Here is a 22690-nt window from a genome sequence, read left to right on the forward strand (position 1 = left end):
GACTCACTTCTTGGTGGGAGGAATCTGAGTCTTTTGTGAACAGACTGGTGTTCGCCCAACCTTGGAATGCCTCCCTGGTCGTAAGAGCGAGGGAGGGATCCAAGCCTCTGTACTAAGAGAGAGGCAAGCGTATCTCTTCGTACCAGCAAACAAGAACAAGTTCCTATTTGCAAGAGGCAACATAAAGTTATGGTTTGTCTCTTGTTGGCATCCACTTCCCCCCTTGTGTGGAGGAAGTGGTGGATATTCGCTCCCATCCCTAGTGAAAGAGATAGGATGGGGCTCTGTCGAGTAGCTCACCGGCATCTCGTCCTTATCCAGCAAGGTGATGACCGTATCCCTCTACCCACAGGTAGAGGGGGAGAAAAAGATAGGAAGAGAAGCCAGTCACTCTCTCATTCACTTATCTATTCTTACAGTCACACCAGGACTCGATGCTGTTCAGCCTGCTAGGGTCTGGGTTAGCTACACAACGTGTTGAGCAGCCACCACAGGTCCCAAGGAAAACGATCCAAGGACCTGTGGGCAATATCCAAAAGGTAGAAGGAGGTGCCAGTGGTCTGGTTGTACCAGACCCCTGCCTTCAGTACCTGCGCCACGGAGAAGTTCTTGTGTAACTCGAGGGAGTGTACTTCTAGGTCATCTTGGTGCTGACGAAGAGTCTTCAACACTCAGCCTGGGATGTCGAGTTTCTTCAGAAAGCGCGGTCGCGCTTTCACAGGACAAAACAGCATCTCCTTCGCATCGAAGGCGGTGAAGTCCATTAGGGAGGGGATTGTGAAGGACTCTAACCGATCGTCAGGAACCGAAGGGTTCTGAGTCTTCGCTACGAAGTCGGTACGAAATCGAGCGTCACGAATCCCCATCCCCTGGATGCTTGACTTCGCAGGAAAAGTCATGCAATTACCTCAGAGGAAAAGAAGGGAATGGTCGTATGACCTATCCCTCTTCTCGACTTCGGTGATGTCCTGTACCCATACTGGTCTATCCGTCTGCAGCGAAGTGTCTCACATTCTCCTATCCCCATGCAGTGAAGTTCTTCTCGGTAGTGGATAGGACACCGACACTCAATGGTGGGTGTCGATGGTATGGGTACTGTGACAAGCCGTTAGGACGAAGAAAAGACTGTTATGGAACAACCGAACTAAGTCCACAGCGAAGTTCGTAACTGACTTGGGCGCTCTGACAGCTGCCGACTGACTGCGTTCGGTAGGAGGCAAGTTGTCCAAGCGCCCGAGCAAGTCACGTGACCTTCGCCTTAAAAGGGTCATGCCAAGAGACTAAACAAATAATTTGTTCGTCACCGATGCCAGAAGGCGAGGTGATGATTCTCTTAAGGCATGTGCCCAACAGGCGAAAGTCAATTGCCTTCTAGAGACCGAGGTCCCTGATGGCAAGATATCTCATAGTATAGTTGATTCTCAGCTAAGGAGAAACAACACTATGTGTCGTTGAAGAGAAGGTGTACAGAAAAAGCAACCTACGTCTTCACAGCTGAACCGAGAGAAGGATTCTCAAGATTCTGAACCTGTGCTACAAAGACTGAGAACGCTAACCGCTATTCATTGCTGTCCGGTGAGGATCATAGTTGCAATAAAAGCGGAGCGCTTTTCAGTAATGAAGAGACAGGGAAATACTGCCTGAAGAACTGCTTTTCATGGGCTGAACATTTGGAAGTAGAGCTGTCAGGTCGGAGAGTAGGCGATGTCTTCTGACACATCTGTTAATTCGGGGCGAGCAATGAATAATTGCACACCTACGAATACGAGATATTTTGAAGACAAACTCAGATGTCTGGAAAAATCATTCGCATTATCGCGGTGCGATGCAGCGGGAGACTAGTACAGACTTCTGTTACCGTGCGGTAAACAGAAAGATGAAAGAGTCCAAGAGATATCTCTGTTGAAAATTCTCGCAATGTCGAAGGCGATGAAATCGAGCGTCACAGTAGTAGATGGTCCTTCATTATTGCGAGAATCCCCGTTAATCAGAGACCTAAGTCCATGATTGTTGGGCAGAGATACTGAGCTGCTATCAGGCAGTTCAATATGCAGCAGCTCTCGGTGACTCGTCACCCTGAGTTGCCAGGTAATCCATTATTCCACGAAGGAATGCGTTCGGCTAGAACCATCGAGCATAAAGAATACGCTCGAGCAATTATATTTAAACGAAACGGATTTCGGTAAATACAAAAGCTGATTTGGTGTTGTCATGACAATACCAAGTATCTAAAATCGAAACTGATAACTGCTGGGAGGTTGCAGGCAACCCCGAGTTGCAGTTCAATTAAGATACAATTCGTCTCGGTCACAAACCGTAAGAGTTAACTACGGTATGCGCCTACCCCCCGGACAATTCAACTGTTAAAAGAATCATGTCGCAAGGGTAATATACGTAGTATATTTGTAGGTTCTGTACCACGACCTCCATCCTAAATTCTTTTCCTCTCGAGGAATGAGAATAAGGATTGGAGATCAACCGCCTTCGTTCTCTAGTCAAGAGAGTGAAGGAGAAGTCTTTCCAAAAGGAAAGCTTCAATGCTGAACAGAATACCGAAGACGATAGTTCAAGCCAAACTGGAAGTTCCCGTCCGTTCTTCTCTATTCCAGGTTAATCGCCTACTGTGAGATACTCTTCTTTCAGCAGCAGTCTTCTTCCAAATGCTAGAAATTACAGGAATTCGAGCATAAGCGAGGTTCCCGATTATCGTGTAACAATTATCGGGGATTCTCGCTCACTTTGGACCGTGGTCTCGCCTAAGTGTTTGGAATCGTAAAACTCGAACACTCTGAGTGCGCTAGAAATTCCGTAGAATTCTAAGCACTCTGCGAAACCCCCCACCGAATTCGTCAAACGATATCGGCTGGTGGTCCTCTCGATTCCCGTAGGAATCGAGAAAGGGGCAGGATCCCTCCTCAACGACCGGGGCTTACGTCAGGTAGGACCCGAAGGTCCCCCCGGTAGTGCAGCCCCTAACGTGGGATCTTACAGAGAAATCTCTGTAGGATCCCTCCCCTTTCCCTCGTAGCCGTAAGGAGAGAGGGAATGGGGGAGGAATGGATACTGGCTCGCCTTCCCAGCGGAACTAGCAGTTGGAGAAGAAAAGGAGCAGCCATCGCCTTACGGCGATGGCCTCTCAGAGCCTGGGAAAACGTATCGTCAGGAGAAAAAGTTTTCCCGAGGAGGGTTACGAACTCATACTGTAGGTAAGGGTCTGCCGCCACTGTGAACGTCGTCTGGGTGGGGCTGATCGACACCTGACAGGAGAGAGCCGATACCGTCCTCCGACTCATTCCAGTCCTCGTCGAGGTCGAAACCTCTCAGGAGGACCGAAGAGGTATTCAAATACGGTGTCCGAAGACACGTAGAAACGCCTCTGTCGCAGTAGAGGAGGTGGAAGTAGCTTGTTCGACCGGCCAGAACTGAGAGAGCCTTCTTGTCCGGAGACGAGAGACTACCTGGTTCAACACAGTCGGCAAGCTCCGATCGCGGCAGACCCACCGTCGATTTGGGTTCCCTCTCGGGCCCCAAAACGACTCGAGCCGAGACGTGGCTCTGCTGGTGGGAGCGGCGATCCTTCCCCGAGGTCGTTGTGCTGACGAATCAGCGCCATAACCTCGGCAAAGTTCCTCTGGATCTCGGAAGTCACAGCATCTTGCAGAGTAGGACCGTTAAGCCCTTCGAACAAGAGCATATTCCGAGAACCTTCCTCCTAAGAAGGGGAAACAGCGACAGCCCTCTCGGTCTTCTCCAGCCACTTGCGCATACGTCCTGGCCGGTCCAAGAACCGTGCCTGGCACGTAGGGCGTCGTGGTGGGATCATGAGGGGCGCACCCCTCACGATCACTCCTCAATACCTCGCTCCTCCCGGTGTAACCTGAGGAGGTTGAAGGTACGGGAGAGGCAGACCTGACGCTCCCTCCTCGCTCGCTGGCAGAACCAGCAGGCTTGGAGGGCTGCAGGCGATCGTCAACCCGCGGTGGCGATCGAGCTGCAGGCCTGGTCGAACCGTCTCGCTGTGGAGAACGGCTGGACTGAGCACAGCGGCCCCGATCTCGAGTGTCAGAAGAGCTGGTGCTGGTTGCCGTACCCGATTGCTCTCTGTGAGAGCGACGGTCAGGCGACCTGCAGGCTCCACTGTCACAGTGAGACCGGTGCTTGTCCTCACGGCACGTCACGTCGCTGGTTCCAGCCGTGGCTGGCACCGGCGAACGGGAGGACCTCTTCCCAGCCTCAGCCCGTGGCCGGTCGTGGACCGTCACGTCCCGGGTAGCCAGCTGGTCGCCGCGAGAGCGAGAGCTGGTCTGGTGAGAGTCGCGTGAGCGGCTGTCACCAGTCTTCCGCCCCGTGCCGTGAACCTGACGCTGAGCGGGCTCAGAGGTCCAGTTCCTGGCTGCACGGTCGCTGGTAGGCGACCGTACACTCGGTACCTCCCGCGAACGAGAGGCCGAGACGGACCCTGATGCAGTGGCAGAACCACTGACACCAGGCGAGGAAGTACCGGTGTTAGCCGGTACCCCTCTGGTCCCCGTAGTCTTCTTCCTTGCGGAAGAAGAGACGGGCCCCGCTCCCGAAGGGAGCAGGAGGACCAGCGGAAGGAACCCTTCCCGTCCCACCCACCGAGGTGAGACAGGTCCCGAGAAGCTCCCGAGGGAGACTTCTTAGGAGGGAGGAGGCAACCTTCTTCTTCCTCGGCTGTGAAGCCTTAGAAGTCGAAGGGGAAGAGGCGGCAGCCGACGACGATGAAGACGACGACGACGACACCTTCCTCCTCTTCTTCGTCAGCTTCCTCAGGACAGACGTAAGATCTGCTATCCAGGGCGGAGCCGGGGCTGCTGTAGCCGAAGCCACAGGGCCCGGACGCACCTGTACAGACAGACCAAAGTCTGGGGTAGTACCACCACGAACAGGGACGACGTCAGCAGGTATGGGCATCTCAGGACAGCAGCAGCAGCACAGCATCGGTAGGGACAGCCAGCCGCAAGGCAACGGCCAGGGACAAAGCCAGCGCAGCACACGGCAAAGGGACAGCCGCGCAGCAACGGAGGGACAGCCAGCGCGAACGGCAGGGACCAGCCATGCAGCAACCGGCAGGGACAGCAGCGCAGCAACGGCAGGGACAGCCAGCGCAGCAACTGCATGGACAGTCAGCCCAGAATCGGCAGGTACGGCAGGCAGGCAGCACCGGAAACACAGGAAGTGGAGCAGCAGCCAGCAACATCCTGGTACCGGCGGCAGGTCCAGGGGCGAGCTCTAGGGAAGCGGAAGTGTGGTCGTGGCAGCGCGGCAACCACGAGCGGCGGCGGCACGCCCCCCTCTCGGTACGGCGAACGGCACTTCACAGCGGCTGTAGGCAAGACTGTTACCACGTGAGGCGAGTACACCAGGTGAGGAGGGACGTCGTCACCTGGAGCGTGGTCACCACTCCATGGGTGACCGCAGTAGGCCCAGACATAGAACCGCAGCCAGCCCCTGGACACTAGCACGCCCTGCAAAATGGAAAGGACGCCCCATACCTCACCAAGGTCCACCCTCGTGGCAGTAGCGCCTGCGGAAATAACAGTAGTAGTGATTAGTGGGGGGGAAGTCCCCTCGCGCGGGGGGGGTGAGCCCCACACCGAACGAGTGGAAGACCCCGAATACAATTGTATATCGGGCACCGAGCGCCCTCCCCCGCGCTCGACGGTTGGGCGAGGAGAAGAACCCAGATAACCTCCCCCCCCCCGAAGGGGAAGGGCCATCTGTGGAGCTGAGTGGGGGGGGGGGGGGGTTTTTTTCTCGTTCCCCACCCCCGCACAGCACCCATGTACCCAACAATAATAATATGAGCCCGAGAGCAATCGTGCCCTCGGCCCGAATGCAAGGGCATAAGGATCAATTCCCTGACTGAGCGGAACTTGAACCAAATAAATATTGATGCAATCAATAATAAAAGGAATAGAATGAAAAATAATCTTGCATTACGATTCACTTCACAATGAATAAGGGCTCGGATCGAGCGCATTTGCGCCCTCGGTACCAAGCGCAAGGGTAAAAGGATCCATTCCCGATTATGAACGGAAACCTTGATCCATAATGAATTGATGCAATCAAAATATATATGAAATGAAAAAGAATACTGCGCTTGCGATTTCACTTCATACAAAAATAAAAACGGGGAAGGATCAATTCCCGGGAAATAGCGGAAACATTGATCCAAGTAAATAATGCAATCTCAATAAAATATGAAAATGAAAAAGAACTGCACTTGCAATTTCACTTCATTCAAATAAAAAGGGGAAAGGATCAATTTCCGGGTAAGAGCGGAAACTGATCCAAAATGAGTATTGCTACAATCAAAATAAATATATGAAAATGAAAAAGAATACTGTACTTGCGATTCCACTTCCATACAGAATAAGTTTTCGTGCCGAGCGCATTCGCTCGGCAACGAGCATACAGGTCAAAAAAATATAAATGAAAAGGGCACTTACTTACGATTTTCATCTACACATTTTCAACCAAAATATAAGCTCGGAGCGAGCGCTCTCCCGCCCTCGGCACCGAGCATACACAATACGAGGATCATTTCTGGGGAAAATGAATTCCCGCACTTACGCCCTTCAGTCCCGGCACTCGGGTAATCGGAGGGCGTGGAGAAACCAAGATCCTTTAATTCACAATTGAATTCAATGGAAATAAAGATGAAATGATTGTACTTACAATTCAGTTTCACTAGATAAATAGAAAAAGAAAAACACAACCATGCGAAAGCAACGACGATGAAGCGGGCAGAGAGCGATGATACACGTCTACACGCCAGCAGGCCGAAAGCAAAAGTGATTTGTTTACCTCCCAGTCGCGCGCGCGCGCGCCTGTCGGACAAGCAGTTAACTACCGAACCCCTTGTTCGAAAGCTTACGACCTATCCAGCTGCCGCTAGTACCTTCCTATTGTAAAAGAACCGAAGGTTTGTATGCCGTGTCGGAACAAATTATGAATAGAAAATGGGAATGGTTCCTGATACCCGCCTCCCAGTGGCGGGAATGGGTACTAACCACCTGACTCCCACTGCGTGTGTCGTAAGTGTTTAAATTCCTGTCGATTCGGAAAAATACAGCTATATATATATATATCTGACAGGTAAGTTTCATGAACAAATTACATTTTAATAATCTCATCAGGCTAATCCAGAGGACTTGTTCTGATATGAAACAAAGGGAATGGATATTGAGTAAAATGCTGAAGCAATGCACAGTGACCACTAAATGAAGTACTAATTCCATAAAGAGTTTATAACTCAAGAAGTATCCCTTCCGTCTCAAGCATCCATACAGCATCCACTAGGTCATCATGTGCCAAAATCTTTTTCTCCATTGCCAATCTATTTTTCCTCCTTTTTTATTTTTTCATCACTTCCTTTAGCCTATCCTTAGTGAGAAAATGAGGAAGAAGACAGAGAACAATATTAGGGCTTTTATTTGTGTGAGATCCCAAGTAATACACAATAAATTTCATATAAATGAAAGTCACTTACCTTGACATAATCTAGATTACGGAATATATCCCAAGCAACCATAGAAGTTTTTCCTATGTGTTCATTCCATACTCTTTCCAGTTCCTTTCCAGCTTCCTCTTCTGTATAATTCTCAAGTTGAGATAATCTCTTTTCAATTATATCTTTTCTTGCAGTATAAAAATGTGGATCATTCAAATCCAAAGGAGCTGCCTGATGTGGAGACCGAAAGACATCTGGCACTGTACTATACAGGATATCCCAAAAATATAACCCAAACAACGAATTTATAGTGGTTCCTTCACGATGCAGGCCCTCCATGTAGCCTTGATCTTTATAATGATTTAGCACTAATTCTTCAACAGAACATACAGTCACTTCCCCTTCACCAGCATGTCTATCTGAATCTTGGCGAATAAACACTTTTTTGTAGCCCGCTTCACCAGGAAGCGATCTCCCTTCAATAATAACTTTTGGTGCCTCCTTTGGTTTCATTAATGGTAATTCAAGGATTTCCGGGGCGTAAGACTTGTAACGAGAAGAATTGGCCATCCTTTCTGCTCTTATGCTCAATGATAGGCGGTGACCTTCCCGAACCTCAGGATCATTTAAAGCTTCTTTGATAACTTCCAAAGTTTCTGATGGTAACTTTAAATGCACTTCCAGATTCAGAGCTAATCTATCATACCACCTTCCACGATAGTCTTGTAAGTGTGAGGTCTGATTCAGCAAAAACCTCAGTTGTTCTACAGCTTTCCTGTACTTCTTGAGTCTTTGGTAACACTCGACAGAGCAACTCAAGATATGAACGAGTACAGAAATGGAAGTATAGCAACGTAGGAATGTTGGCAACGACAAATCATGTTCCATTAGTTGTTTATTGTTAATAAGCTCTTCATAAGTTACTTTTGCAAGATCACAATACTGAAGAGATTCATCCCACTGTTGTCTTTCAAGACAATCATGCAGATCTGTTAGAAGCTGGCTGCAACCTTCAAATCTTATGAGCTCATCTCGTGACTGGAATATAGAATGCTGCCTGACTGCTTCATATTTTGGAAAACTCAATTTACCTAAGTTCACCATCAACAAAGTTGTCAATTGGGTATGATTTCCTTTGTCTTCTTCATCATCATACCTGGGCAAACCATACAGCATAATTATACGCATAAATACACGATGTACATCTTTGTTGACAAGGCAACATGGTCCCAATAATTCTTTAGCCTGCTTTAAAATTACACAATTTTCAGAAGAGCTCTTTGAAAAAGCAGACAGGACTGATGGCTGACTTTTATTGAAGTTAAGTAAAGACTTTACCAAGTCTTCTTTCTTTCCTGTGGCTGAAATTTTCATCTGTTTACACAGACTTTTCAGTTCATCAGCTGACAACAATTGAAGAACTTCACCTGGATCACATAACTCAACTTCCAGTCTTAAAAAATTGGCATAAGACAATTCTCGGACATACAACTCCATGTCTTCTTGATCACAAATGTCACGATAATCAAGCTTGGATAATCTGTTCCACTTCAGTTTCCTCTGAAACAACCGGACATACAGCTTTTGACCTTGTAAACTTAATTTATAGAAGCTTTTTACAATTGACTGGTCTTCTTCATTAAACAGTTGCAAATCACCTGGCTCAGCCATCACTGTTGTTATTATCAGCAAAAAGTTTTCTAAGTAATACCCTTTATGACCCCTAAAAATGGATTTGTCATAATTATTTTTGGCAAAGACTTCTGATACTGTTGGTGAGTCTTGAGAACTTCCAAGTTGTTTATTTGGTGATTTACTGTGTTTTTGTGGTGATAAAGAAGCTGACCTTCTTGCTAAAAAGTTTTTGGAGACATTATGGGGTGAAGACTGTAAAACAGCTGTAGACTTAATACTTTGGTTAATTTTTCTTGGTGTTCGAGCCCAAATCCTTTTATTCCCATCAACTGGACTCAACTGACCTTGACTTTTGGAAGAAGTGGTAGAGGCACCTTGACTCTGTGAGGTATTACTGTCCTCCTGGCTTTGTGAAGCTGTATTCAACAAGGCATCAAAAATGCTCTCCTTATCAAGCTTTGTGAATCTGTTAGTACTGGACTTTATATCTTGAGATAAGAAAACTTTACATTTGGATGCTTCTGGTTCACTAATACTACCTTGACTACTTTCAGAAGTAGATGTAAGAAAAAGTTTTCTGATATGTTCTGCCTTATTTTCACTATCAACTAAAGTGCCATTGAAACTATTTCCAGATGGGTTGGGTGATCTCACTGGGGAAACAAGACTCGGGTCTATCAGAGGTGACAAAAATGCTTCAATAACATCAGGATGATCTGACAGTGCAGACAATGAAATCTTGGAAGAATCAGAATCTTTGGTGTTATTCTTCTTGCCAGACCCTATTAGGTTTTTTAGTCTCTTTTTTGGTAATTTCTCTGGAGTTCGATATTGAATGGGTTTTTCAAAATCATCATCACTGTCTTCATCAAATCTGTCATTACCTTTAATGCAAGAGCCTGACAATTTAGTACTACAAACAACTTCACACTTATATTTTGCTTCCAATGATGCTTTTGGCTGCTTACTGGGTGTTTTTGAAGAGTCCTTGAAAAGTTTATGTGGGGTTGCATGGTAAGTAGAACTTGGGGGGAAATCTCCCACCCCACTTAAACCTGCATCTACTTCAAAGTCTGTTCGTTGTTTATTCAACGATAATTTAGAAGGAGTGAAAGAACATTTGCTGCTTTCTTTCTCAAGCATACCTTTCACAGTTTGAATGTCCACATTACTAGATGTAGTATTTTCCTTGTTAGCTGATGATTCAGTACCCAATAATGATTTGGGTGGTGATAAATATGGTGATTCCCAATCTGCCTTTAATGAAGCTAAGCGGTGTTGAGGGGAGCCAATGACTTCACCTTCCTGCTTTATTTCCTTATGCTCTGCAGGAGAACCTACTGTGTTTTTTCCACTTTGTGAAAAATAAGGAGAAAGAGTTTGTTCCCCATGGATGGACAAAGAACCTTGGGACTTTGTGGGAGTTGTGTCATACTGTTCGTCAATTTCAAAAATATGTGTTTCAACCATAGATGGGGTAATGTAAGGTTCTTCATCATCAGTTAAATTTTCATTTTCAATTATTTTAACATCATCTGATTCTTCTGACATGTAGAAATGATTTTCTTCATCATCAGATAACATAATTCTTTGTTTTTCTTTGGTGGCAATTTCACTTTTTACAGACTTTAGGATTTTCTTCCGCTTGGCCAAATTTCCATCTTTTTTCTTTTTAGGCCTTTCCCGGCTCTTGCAATCTTGATCTAAATGCCAATTGATTTTACTCTCATGTACCTCTGTAAGGCATCCAGGACAGGTAATTTTGAGGACTGCAGGTGCTGGTTCTTTGGGCTGTGACTTGAAAAAGTCAAAAAGAGTTTTTTGAGGTTTAGAAGGTGGAACGTCATTTTTCTTTCCTCGCTTCATTTTTTTGTCACACCATACTTAAGTTCTATCCTGACCTGAAAACAATAAGAGAAAAATTAAATGATTTACAAAATATAAGGACAGTATTTACACGAAAAATGCAAAGATGGAAGTAAATTGTTGGTTTATATATTCATCATATGAAAGATTTCCAAGAACTGATATTGTAATACCTATACTTACACCATGCACCAATGAAATATAATTACGCAAGCAAGCTCATTTTTTTTTATACCTATCTATACAATATATTATCAAATTACAGATATGGAAGAATGACGTAATAAAGGTTCAACTTATCTCAAGTTTTCAAGGGTTGAAACAATGTTATCTAGCATTTTAAGACTCTTGTACCATACGAAATGTAGTACTACAGGCAGTCCTTGGTTATCAGCAATCAGGTTGCATGGGGCTTGTCTAGCGCCATAAGTGCCATTATGGCACCATAAATCGCCAAGTTTCGGTTAATGGCGGTTTTCGCTTATCAGCTCACCCCCGGAAATGGAACCCCCGCTGATAATGGGGACTGCCTGTATATCCTTTGTTTAAATACATTTGAAGTTAATTTTTATTTTTATTTTTACATTTTTGCACACCATCAATCATTTGCAAAAGAAATGCATATTAGAGTAGACCTTTCAGTGTCATTATTTCAGGATTCAACTTAAAAGTAAATAAATAACAAGGCTGATTATCACCAAGATGTGAGTTAATCACTATGTATACCCCTCACTTACGGTTATGGTTAAGTTTCGCAGACAATGTACATAGCCCATGTGAAAAATGACAAATTTTCTAAGACAATTTGTATTTTACATAGCTACAAACCTGAGGTCTTACAATAGGATAATTTTCTAGCACCTAGCTGGATCCAGTTACACAATCGGAGATTGAAAAGCAAGGAATCTGTGAGATCTGGCAACATTTAGTCTTTCCCAACCCAGGATGTCATAAGATGACGGGGTGGCGGCTAGAGGTGGGCAGTAAAACGTTAAGACCTCAGGTTTGTAGCTATGAAAAATACAAATTGTCTTAGAAAATTTGTCATTTGTTCATAAGCAAACAAATTTCAGTCTTAACAATAGAATAGATTTATATTTGGTGAGAGGTAGACATCCTAAACCGGCTGGGGACCAACCCACTAGCCCAACTCCAAAAGCAATATCTACAGGAGAGGGACTAATGCCCATGAGAAGCTAGATAAACTGATATCCAACAACTCAGCCAACTGGGTTACATACAATGATATATGAAAAGATTCATTGCAGTAGGAAACTAAAGAGAAATTCTGACTGTTCAATAACAAACCAATGTACTATCAGAATACAAATGTGCCCGATAACGTGCAACAGTGAGTTACACGATCTGTTGGGCAGCCACCATAGGACCCAAGGAAAAAGTGTCCATAGATCTGTGTGCAACATCCTTAAGATAGAGAGGTGAACATGGACTGACGTAACCAAGTACCAGCACTCAGAACTCTATGAACATGGAATTTTTATAATAAAATTAATATTAATAATACTTACCTGTATAATTTATCTAGCCCTAAATCCCAAAAAACTGCACCAAAATTTACCACATTGGCAACCCTGTTACCTCCTATTCTGTCCGCCAGCTGGCAACACTGCCGTTGAGAGTTACTAAACCTTCCCTTGAAAATCAGTTGTGAAAGGCAGATCGTGGGGTAATATGGGAATCTGAATAAAATTTCCCTTTCAGGCAGAATAGGAGGAAGCAACCTAATCCAATTAATGGAAAAGGAAAAAAAAAGAAAAATTAATAAGAGGACATAAAACAACAAAGAAATATATATATGCTAAGTTAAAAACTCAACCCAAAGTCTAAGATACTAAAAACTCAAAGTCTTCTACCATGATGCTGCCGAACTGTGGTAGTAAAGGACAAAGAGTAAGTGCATAGTCAGTCCATATGTACAAAAGTCAGATGACCAACCAGGTGACAAGTCAGACGACATCGAGGACAGCAAGGCTGCACCCTGATGACTTCATCAAGCACTACAACCACCAGCAACACCTGCTCTTTCACGAATGTCTGGCGTTAAGAGAGTGGAGCGGGTACTGGCAACTCTTTCCTGAAGGATGAGTGCCTGGATTGTCTGGGCGATTCAAAGCTAAGCGAACATTAGGGGTGTATCAACACAACCCAATGTCACCAGCAGCGATATCGGCTCATTAGCAACTCCATACTCGAGCTTTCTGGTGCCAAGAGAAAGGAGTGCAGAGCAAAAGGTGACTCAGTCCCAGAAGATGAGTGCCTGACAGTCTAAACTGGTCTCATCAGAGGGTGTATCAACGCAACCGATTTCATCAACAAGAAACTCAGAGCTACTAAATGTCTCCTGATCTCGTATGAGTGTATGACTCCAAGAAAACAGGTGAGACAAATAGTATGTAGATGGTGAACAATGACAGCAGACAATCCATCGACTAATTTCTTGTCCAGAAAGACAATGGAAGAAGCACGAGTCATCAGGACATATGAACCAGAGGTTAGTACTAAGTCAGCATCGACTTTGGGAGAAGCATAGTTGCCAGTGCCAACAACCCAGTGGCTGGTCCAATGTCAGACAGACAATGGAAGCAGTGTGAGTTGTCAAAGTGGTCAGGACGGACAATGGAAGCAGTGTGAGTTGTCAAAGCGGCCAGTCCTTATGTCATCAACAACACCTATAAATACCAAACTGCCTAATTCCCATTATAACTAAACCAAAAACTGCCCTAAACATTGTAATGCAAAAATAAAAAAATACATATACAACAAAAATAAAATATGGGTATCAACCAACGTAAAATGACAATTTGTCGAAAATTGCATTTTTCCTAACTATACAAACCTGAGGTCCTTTAACAATAGGAAGGTAACTAGCGGCAGCTGGGACGGTCGTAAGCTTCGAACAAGGGGAGAACGGTAGTTAACTGCTTGTCCGATCGTGCGCGCGCCCGCGCGCCCGAGAGGTGAAGAATCACTTTTGCTTTAGGCCCATGCAAAAAGTTGCAGAGTGAGGGGTGGCATGAGGTGGGACTATATGTAAAGGACCTCAGGTTTGTATAGTTAGGAAAAATGCAATTTTCGACAAATTGTCATTTGTTCCGATACGTAATACAAACCCTCGGTCCTTTAACAATAGGAAGACTCACTTCTTGGTGGGAGGAATCTGAGTCTTTTTGGTGAACAGACTGGTGTTCGTCCAACCCTGGAGTGCCTCCCTGGTCGTAAGAGCAAGGGAGGGATCCAAACCTCTGTCCGATTGATCGGGGTGTGCACCGCAGGATCAATGGTCAGACCTCTGGGCCAAGTACTAAGAGAGAGGCAAGCGTATCTCTTCGTACCAGCAAGCAAGAACTTGTTCCTGTTTGCAAGAGACAATCATAAACTGATGGGTTTGTCTCAATTTGGCATCCACTTCCTCCCCCTTGTTGGAGGAAGTGGTGGATATTTACTCCTATCCCTACTGAAAGGGATAGGATGGTGCTCTATTGAGTAGCTCACCTGCATCTCGTCCTTACCCAGCAGGGTGACGACCGTGTCCCTCTACCCAAAGGTAGAGGGAAGAAAAAGATGGAAGAGGAGCCAGTCACACTCTCATTCCTCATCCATTCTTACGGTCACACCAGGACTCGATGCTGTTCAGCCTGCGAGGGTCTGGGTTAACTACACAACGTGTTGAGCAACCACCACGGTTTCCCAAGGAAAAAGATCCAAGGAACTGTGGGCAATATCCTGAAGGTAGAAGGAGGTGCATGCGGTCCGGTTGGACCAGGCGCCTGCCTTCATAACCTGCGCCACGGAGAAGTTCTTGCGGAACGCGAGAGAATGATGAAGAGGCGTCCACACTCATCCTGGGTGTCGAGTTTCTTCAGACAGCTCCGTCACACCTTCACAGGACAAAGCAGCATAGCCTTCGTATCGGAGGCGGTGAAGTCCATTAGGGAGGGTATTGTGAAGGACTCGAACCAATCGTCAGTTACCGAAGGGTTCTGAGTCTTCGCTACGAAGATCGGTACGAAATCGAGCGTCACAAATCCCCATCCCTTTGTGCTTGACTTCTCAAGAGAAGTCATGCAGTTACCTAAGACGAAAAGAAGGGAATAGTCGTATGACCTATCCCTCTTCTCGACTTTGGTTAGTACAGTACTCATACTGACAAGCTATTAAGACGAAGTAATGATTGCTCTGGAACAACCGAACTAAGTCCACAGCATAGTTCGTAACTGACTCGGGCGCTCTGACAGCTGCCGACTGACTGGTTCGGAATCAGTAGAGGCAAGTTGTCCAAGCATCCGGGTAAGTCACGTGACCTTCGCCCTTAAAGAGTTATGCTGAGAGACCAAACAAATAAAATATTTGTTAGTCACCGATGCCGGACGGCGCGGCGATGATTCTCTTAATGCATAAGCTCAAAAGGCGAAAGTCAATTGCCTTCAAAAGACCGAGGTCCCTGATGGCAAGAAAATCTCATAGACGTTGAATCTCAGCTTAAGGAGAAACAACACTATGTGACGTTGAAGACGAAGGTAGGCAATGAATGCAACCTACGTCTTCCAGCTGAATCGAGAGAAGGAATCTCAAGATTCTAAACCTGTGCTTACAAATGACTGAAAACGCTAACCGCCATTTCATTGCTGTCCGTTGTGCAATGAAAGCGGGGCGTTCTTCAGTAATGAAACACAGGGGAGAGCCGCTTGAAGAACTGCTTCTCATGGGCTGAACGTTTGGAAGTAGCTGGCAGGTGTGGGAGTAGGCGATGTCTTTCAATACATCTGCTAATCCGGGGTGAACAATGAACAATTGTACACCTCCGAATAAAAGATATTTTGAGGACAAACTCAGATTCCGCAAAAATCATTCGCATTATCGGGATACGATGCGCAAGAGACTATTACAGAATTCTGTTACCGTGCGGTAAACAGAAAGATGAGAGTCGAATAGATATCTCTGTTTAAAATTCTCGCAATACCGAAGACGATGAATACTAGCGTTTCACAGCAGTAGATGGTCATTCATGTATGCGAGAATCCCCGTTAATCAGAGACTTAAGTCCGTGATTGTTGGGCAGAGATACGGTTGTTATTCAATCAAAGCAGGTGAGAAAGACATAAACAACCGTCTATCTCAAAGCGGCAGCTGATACTGAAATGCCTCTGGCAATTCAATACGCAGTAGCTGTCGCTGACTCGTCATCCTGAGTTGCCAAGTAATCCTTTCCACGAAGGAATGCGTTCGGCTAGAACCACCGAGCATAAAAAGATATGCTCGAGCAATTATATTTAAGCGAAACGAATTTCGGTAAATATAAAAGCTTAAATGGTGTTGTTGTGACAACACCATAAGTATATAAAATTGAAACTGGAAACTCCTGGGAGGTTGCAGGCAACCCGGGTTGCAGTTCAATTAGAATACTTTTCGTCTAAGTCGCAATCCGTAGAATAACCAGGATATGCGCCTACCCCTCGGACCATTCAACTGCTTAGCAGAATCCATGTTGCGAGGTTAATATACGTAGTATATTTGTAGGATTCTGAACAACGATCTCCATCCTAAATTCTTTCCTTCAAGAAAACAAAATAAGGATTGGAGATCGACCACCTTCGTTCTCTATTAAAGAGAGTGAAGGAGAAGTCTTCCTCGAAGGAAAGCTTCAATGGTGAACAGAATACTAAGACGATAGTTCCAGCCAAACTGGATATTCCCGTCCGTTCTTCTCTATTCCAGGTTGGTCGCCTACTGTGAGATAGTCTTCTTTCGCAGCAGAGTCTTCTTCCTAATGCTAGAAATTACAGAATTCGAGCATAAGGCAGGTTTCCCGATTATCGTGTAACATATCGGGGATTCTCGTCTCGCTCACTTTGGACCGTGGTCTCGCCTAAGTGTTTGGAGATCGTAAGAAACTCTAACACTCTGAATGCGCTAGAAATTCCGTAGAATTCTAAGCAGTCTGCGAAACACCCACCGAATTCGTCAAACGATATCGGCTGGTGGTCCTCTCGATTCCCGTAGAAATCGAGAATGGGGCAGGATCCCTCCTCAACGACCGGGGCTTACGTCAGTAGGGGACCCGAAGGTCCCCCCTGGTAGCGCAGTCCCCAACGTGGGATCCTACAGAGAAATCTCTGTAGGATCCCTCCCCTTTCCCTCGTAGCCGTAAGGAGAGAGGGAATGGGGGAGGAATTGGATACTCGCTCGCCTTCCCAGTGGAACTAGCAGTTGGAGAAGAGTAGGAGCAGCCATCGCCTTGTGGCGATGGCCTCTCAGAGTCTGGGAAAACGTATCGTCAGGAGAAAACGTTTTCCCGAGGAGGGTTACGAACTCTCACTGTAGGTAAGGGTCTGCCGCCACTGTGAACGTCGTCTGGGTGGGGCTGATCGACACCTGACAGGAGAGAGCCGATACCGTCCTCGACTCATTCCAGTCCTCGTCGAGGTCGAAACCTCTCAGGAGGACCGAAGGAGTATTTAAATACGGTGTCCGAAGACACGTAGAAACGCCGCTGTCGCAGTAGAGGAGGTGGAAGTAGCTTGATCGACCGGACCAGAAACTGAGAGAGCCTTCTTGTCCGGAGACGAGAGACTCTGGTTCAAGACAGAATCGGCAAGCTCTGATCGCGGCATACCCACCGTCGGCTTGGGTTCCCTCTCGGCGGGCCCCAAAACGACTCGAGCAGAGACATGGGCTCTGCTGGTGGGAGCGGCGATCCTTCCCCCCGGTCGTTGTGCTGACGAATCAGTGCAATAACCTGGGTAAAGTTACTCTGAATCTCGGAAGTTACAGCGTCTTGAGGAGTAGGACCGTCACAGTCCCTCCAACAAGAGCAGCTCCCAGGACCCTCCTCCTTCAGAAGAAGGACCAGCAACAGATCCCTGACGGTTGCCTCCAATCACTTGCGCGTACGTCCTGGTTGGTCCTAAGACCAACCTGGCACGTGCGGCGTCGTGACGGGATCGTGAGCGGCGCATCTCTCACGATCACTCCTATATACCTCGCTCTTCCTGGCGTATGCCGAGGAAGTTGAAGTATCGGAGAGACAGACTGACTACCCCACCCCCGGTCTCCCCCTGACGGTCGCCTCCAATCACTTGCGCGTACGTCCCTGGTTGGTCCTAAGACCATACGTGGCACGTGCGGCGTCGTGACGTGGGATCGTGAGCGGCGCACCCTTCACCGAATCACTCCTAGCTACCTCGCTCTTCCCGGTGTAGCCCGAGGAAGTTGAAGGTAGTGGAGAGACAGACCTGACGCTCCCCCCCGCTCGCTGGCAGGACCAGCGTACGTGGGGGGCTGCAGCCGATCACCAACCCGCGGTGGGATCGATCTGCAGGCCTGGCCGTGCCGCTCACCTGTGGCGAGCGGCTCGACTGAGCACGTCGACCACCCCGGTCCCGTGCGTCAGACGAGCTGCTGCTGGTCACCGTATCCGCCCGGTCCCTGTGAGAGCGGCGGTCAGGTGACCTGCAGAGCTCGCTTTCGCCGTGAGACCGGGTGAGCGTCTCCTCGCGGCACGTTCACAAAACCCTTGGCTACCAGCCGAGGCTGGTACCGTCGGTCGAGGGGACCTGGGGGACCTCTTCCCAGCCTCAACCCGTGGCCGGTCAGAGACCGTCACGTCCACCCGAGGTACCGGCTGGTCGCTGCGAGAGCGGCCGCTGGCCTGGCGAGAGTCACCTGAGCGGCTCTCGACAGTCTTCTGCTCCGTGCCTCGGTCATGACGCTGAGCGAAACTCAGACGTCTTAACTTTGGCTTGCACGGTCACCCGAAGGAGATCGTACACTCGGAACTTCTCGCGGACGAGAAACCGAGCCGGTACCTGGCTTAGCAGCAGAGCTGCCAAGACCAGGCGAGGGTGTACCAGCGGTAGCCAGCACACCCTTGGTCCCCGTCTTCTTCTTCTTCTCAGAAGGGGAGACGGGCCCCGTTCCCGAAGGAACAGGAGGACCAGCGAAGAAACCCCCCCGTCACACCGGAATGTGACGAGCCCTTCGAAGTTCCCGAAGGAGTCTTCTTAGGGGGAATAACAAAACCCGGTTACCAGCTGGTCGCTGCGAGAGCGGCCGCTGGCCTGGCGAAGAGTCACCTGAGCGGTTCTCGCCAGCCTTCTGCTCCGTGCCGTGGTCTTGGCGCCGAGCGAACTCTGGCGCCGAAACTTTGGCTGCACGGTCTTCCCGAGGGGAGAGCGTACACTCGGGATCTCCCGCGAACGAGAGACCGAGCCGGAACCTGGCGTAGCGGCATCGCCGCTAGCACCAGGCGAGGAAGTACCAGAGCTAACCGATACTCCTCTGGTCCCCGCCTATCTCTTCCTTACGGAAGGGGAGACGGGCCCCGCTCCCGAAGGAGCAGGAGGACCAGCAGAACCCCCACCCCCCGTCCCACCGAGGTGGGACGGGCCCTTAGAAGTTCCCGAAGGAGACTTCTTAGGGGGGGAGGCAGCCTTCTTCTTCTTCGGCTTATGGGCCTTAGAAGTCGAAGGGAAGATGGCAGCAACAGACGAAGATGACACCTTCCTCTTCTTCGTCAGCTCACGCAGGACAGTCGTCAGGTCCTCCATCCAGGCCGGAGTCGGGCCTATTGCCGAAGCAACACGGCCCGACTGCACCTGTCCGGAAGGACCGGGTGGGACTGGGGAAGACACACCATGGGCAGGACCAGCATGGACAGGCGCAGGAACCAGGAGCGACAGGAACAGCAACCAGCTCAGGAGCGGCAGGAACAGCGCAGCGGTAAACACAGAAGGGACAGCCAAGCCAGTAGCGGGAACCACATCAGCGACAGGTACGGCAGGCCCAGCCATCGCCTCGTAGAATCATCGGCAGCCAGCGTGGTACTGGCGGCCGCCGGTCCCCGGGGCGAGCTGCTGGAACAGCGGAAGTCTGGGGCAGGCAACACGAAGAAAACACAGGCGGCGGCGGCATACCCCTCCTCGGTACGGCGGCGACCGGCCCTAGAAGCGGCAGACGGCGTCACCGACACAGCATGGGGAGTGTAGACCAGCGGGGGGAAGCAGCATAAGCGCCGTGAAGGTTGTAGTGGAGACCACTCCAAGGTCACCGCCCCAGACCTCGCTAGACTCTGCAGCAGATCGTGGATGCTAGGCACGCCCTGCACCGCAGTGGTCCATACCTGTCCAAGGTCGTCTCCCACGGCTGTAGCACCTGCGGTAGCACAGACAGATTAGTAAGAGGGGTTCCCTCACGCACGGGGGGGGAGTGACACATGCCCCACCCCGAACGGAAGGAAGACCCCAAAAACAAAATACGAGGAAGCTGAGCGGGGGGGCAGGAAAGAAGACGAAGAATCGGATACCAAGGGAGTCGCGGAGAGCTTTCCGACGACTTCCTGGCAGACCTTCGCTTCCCCTACCCCCGCACAGCAGTGAAAAGTAATATGAAAATGAAACAGAATACTGCACTTGCGATTCACTTCATAGAACTTAAAAGAGGGAAAAATCAATTCCCGGTAAGAGCGGAAACTTGATCCATAATAATATGATGCTATCATAAATATATATGAAAATGAACAATACTGCACTTGCTATTTTCACTTTCACAGCAATAAATCGTAAGGATTAATTCCCGGGTAAGAGCGGAAATTGATCCAAAAAAATTAATTTGATGCAATTAATAAATGAAAATGAAAGAAAACTGCATTGCGAATCCACTTTCATTGCATTCTATTCATACAAAATAAGAGGCTCTTGCCGAGCGCAATCAAGCTCTCGGCAACGAACGCACAGGGCAAAAATATAATGAAAAAGAGTACTTACATCTTTCAATTACACACTTTCGCCCAAAATACATGACTCGCGAGTCGAGCGCCCGCCCTCGGCACCGGACATAATTCAAGGGTTCAATTCATGAAAAGAGCGAAATCGCCGTCTCTACGGCGATTGCTCCATGTTGATTCATAATTAAGTAATGAAAATGAAAACAGTGTACTTACAGTTTCATTTTCAAGTCAAACCAAACCATTAGTAGAAAACACAATATAAACAAAGCATACGACGATGAAGCGGGCAGAGAGTGATGACGAACACGTCCTTCACACCCGCGGCCGAAAGCAAAAGTGATTCTTCACCTCTCGGGCGCACGCACGATCGGACAAGCAGTTAACTACCGTTCTCCCCTTGTTCGAAGCTTACGACCGTCCCAGCTGCCGCTAGTTACCTTCCTATTGTTAAAGGACCGAGGGTTTGTATTACGTATCGGAACAAACAGGAAGACTACCTAATTCTCCTGTCTGACGACCCGTCCTGTCATCACCAACGGGCCCAAAGAACGAACGTCACTTACAATTAGAGATATATCCCTCAAGTAAAAAGAAGCAAAAACAGAATTAGAACGCCAAGTCGCCGCCTCAAGCTCCTTGGCGACAGAGACATTCTTCATAAAAGCTACTGATGTAGCAACTGCTCTAATACTGTGTGCTCTCAGCATCTGGCCTTCATGGGCAACCGAACCACCAGTTTTAACAATAAGATCTCTGAGGAAAAAGGATACACCATTCTTTGCTTTGACATAGGTCTTTTGACATTTCAGGGTGAAACAAACAAATGATGGGGACGACCCTGAGAAGGAGCAGAAGAAGCCATAATATAAGCTAAATACGCACACACACTAAACACAAGCGAAACGGGCAATGAACCGGGTAAAGGCAAGAGAGGTTAACCACGACTCTCACCCAGGCGGTTAAAGAAAAGACTGACGTGGTGGCGTAGGTGAGTGGTCTTTGACCACACTTCACCCGATCTACACATGCGTTGCCAGATATCACAAGATTCCTTGCTTTCATCTGTTTTTTAAATGGATCCAGATAGGTGCTAGAAATTATCCTATTGTTAAGACCTCAAGTTTGTGGCTATGAAAAATACAAGTTGTCTTAGAAAATTTGTCATTTTAGTATACTTATATGAAAAAAGCAATAAATGTAGGGCTACATTTTTTTAAAACATCAGGCTAATATAACAATATGAAATTTTCATTATTAAAATGAAGTTTTATTGTATACTTACCGAACAATTATAGAGCCGTGATTTCCACGAGCGGCAGGATACTAAATTCAAATTTAGCGCGTCGGCGTCGCCAACACTGGTGGTGATGACGTCATCTCCCTCCACTCGCGGGAGAACCAGGTACAACTGCCCAGGTGAATCCAATTCTTTCTGCCCGTCCGTCCACCTAAGGGGAGGAGGGTGGGTATAATCATAATTGTTCGGTAAGTATACAATAAAACTTCATTTTAATAATGAAAATTTCATTTTTATTGTAGTGTCTTACCGAACAATTATAGAGCTGATTACACATTTATGGGAAGGTGGGATTCAGTGGACCACTAGTATTTTTAAATGGTTACATTTATTGCAATACCAGTAAACACTCAAGGTGTCTGTTGTACCTTACCTTGTAAGAGAGCTACAGCAGACTGTTACTGCCTCTGGTCGGTGCTCTTCTTACTATTGTAGAGGAATTGGAATTTGACCAAAGTTAGCCTCTACAGGAGTGGAATCCTTCCGTAGTTCAAGCGAGTCAAGGCTGACTGACGGAGGATAGTAACAACACAGATTGCCCTTGCCCTGGGCTAAGACTAGAAATTCAATCATACAAAACATTTGACCACACCAGATTTAAAAAACATATATACCCAACCATTGTAAAATCTGACCTAACAGACTGGTGAGTATCCCAGGTACTCAGTAC

General features: G+C 47.5%; 1 protein-coding gene across 1 annotated transcript in view; it reads right to left on the reverse strand.

The window, feature by feature from the left end:
* Window positions 1–22690, reverse strand: part of LOC135219223 (fanconi-associated nuclease 1-like) — a 93143-nt gene that overhangs the window by 47616 nt on the left and 22837 nt on the right. Inside the window, exon 2 of the mRNA XM_064255808.1 lies at window positions 7517–11013. Coding sequence (XP_064111878.1) covers window positions 7517–10978 — 3462 coding nt within the window. The 5' untranslated portion in view covers window positions 10979–11013. The remainder of the gene's footprint in view (window positions 1–7516; window positions 11014–22690) is intronic.

This window comes from Macrobrachium nipponense, chromosome 1 (genome assembly GCF_015104395.2).
Source record: "Macrobrachium nipponense isolate FS-2020 chromosome 1, ASM1510439v2, whole genome shotgun sequence".
Taxonomy (NCBI): Eukaryota; Metazoa; Arthropoda; class Malacostraca; order Decapoda; family Palaemonidae; genus Macrobrachium; species Macrobrachium nipponense.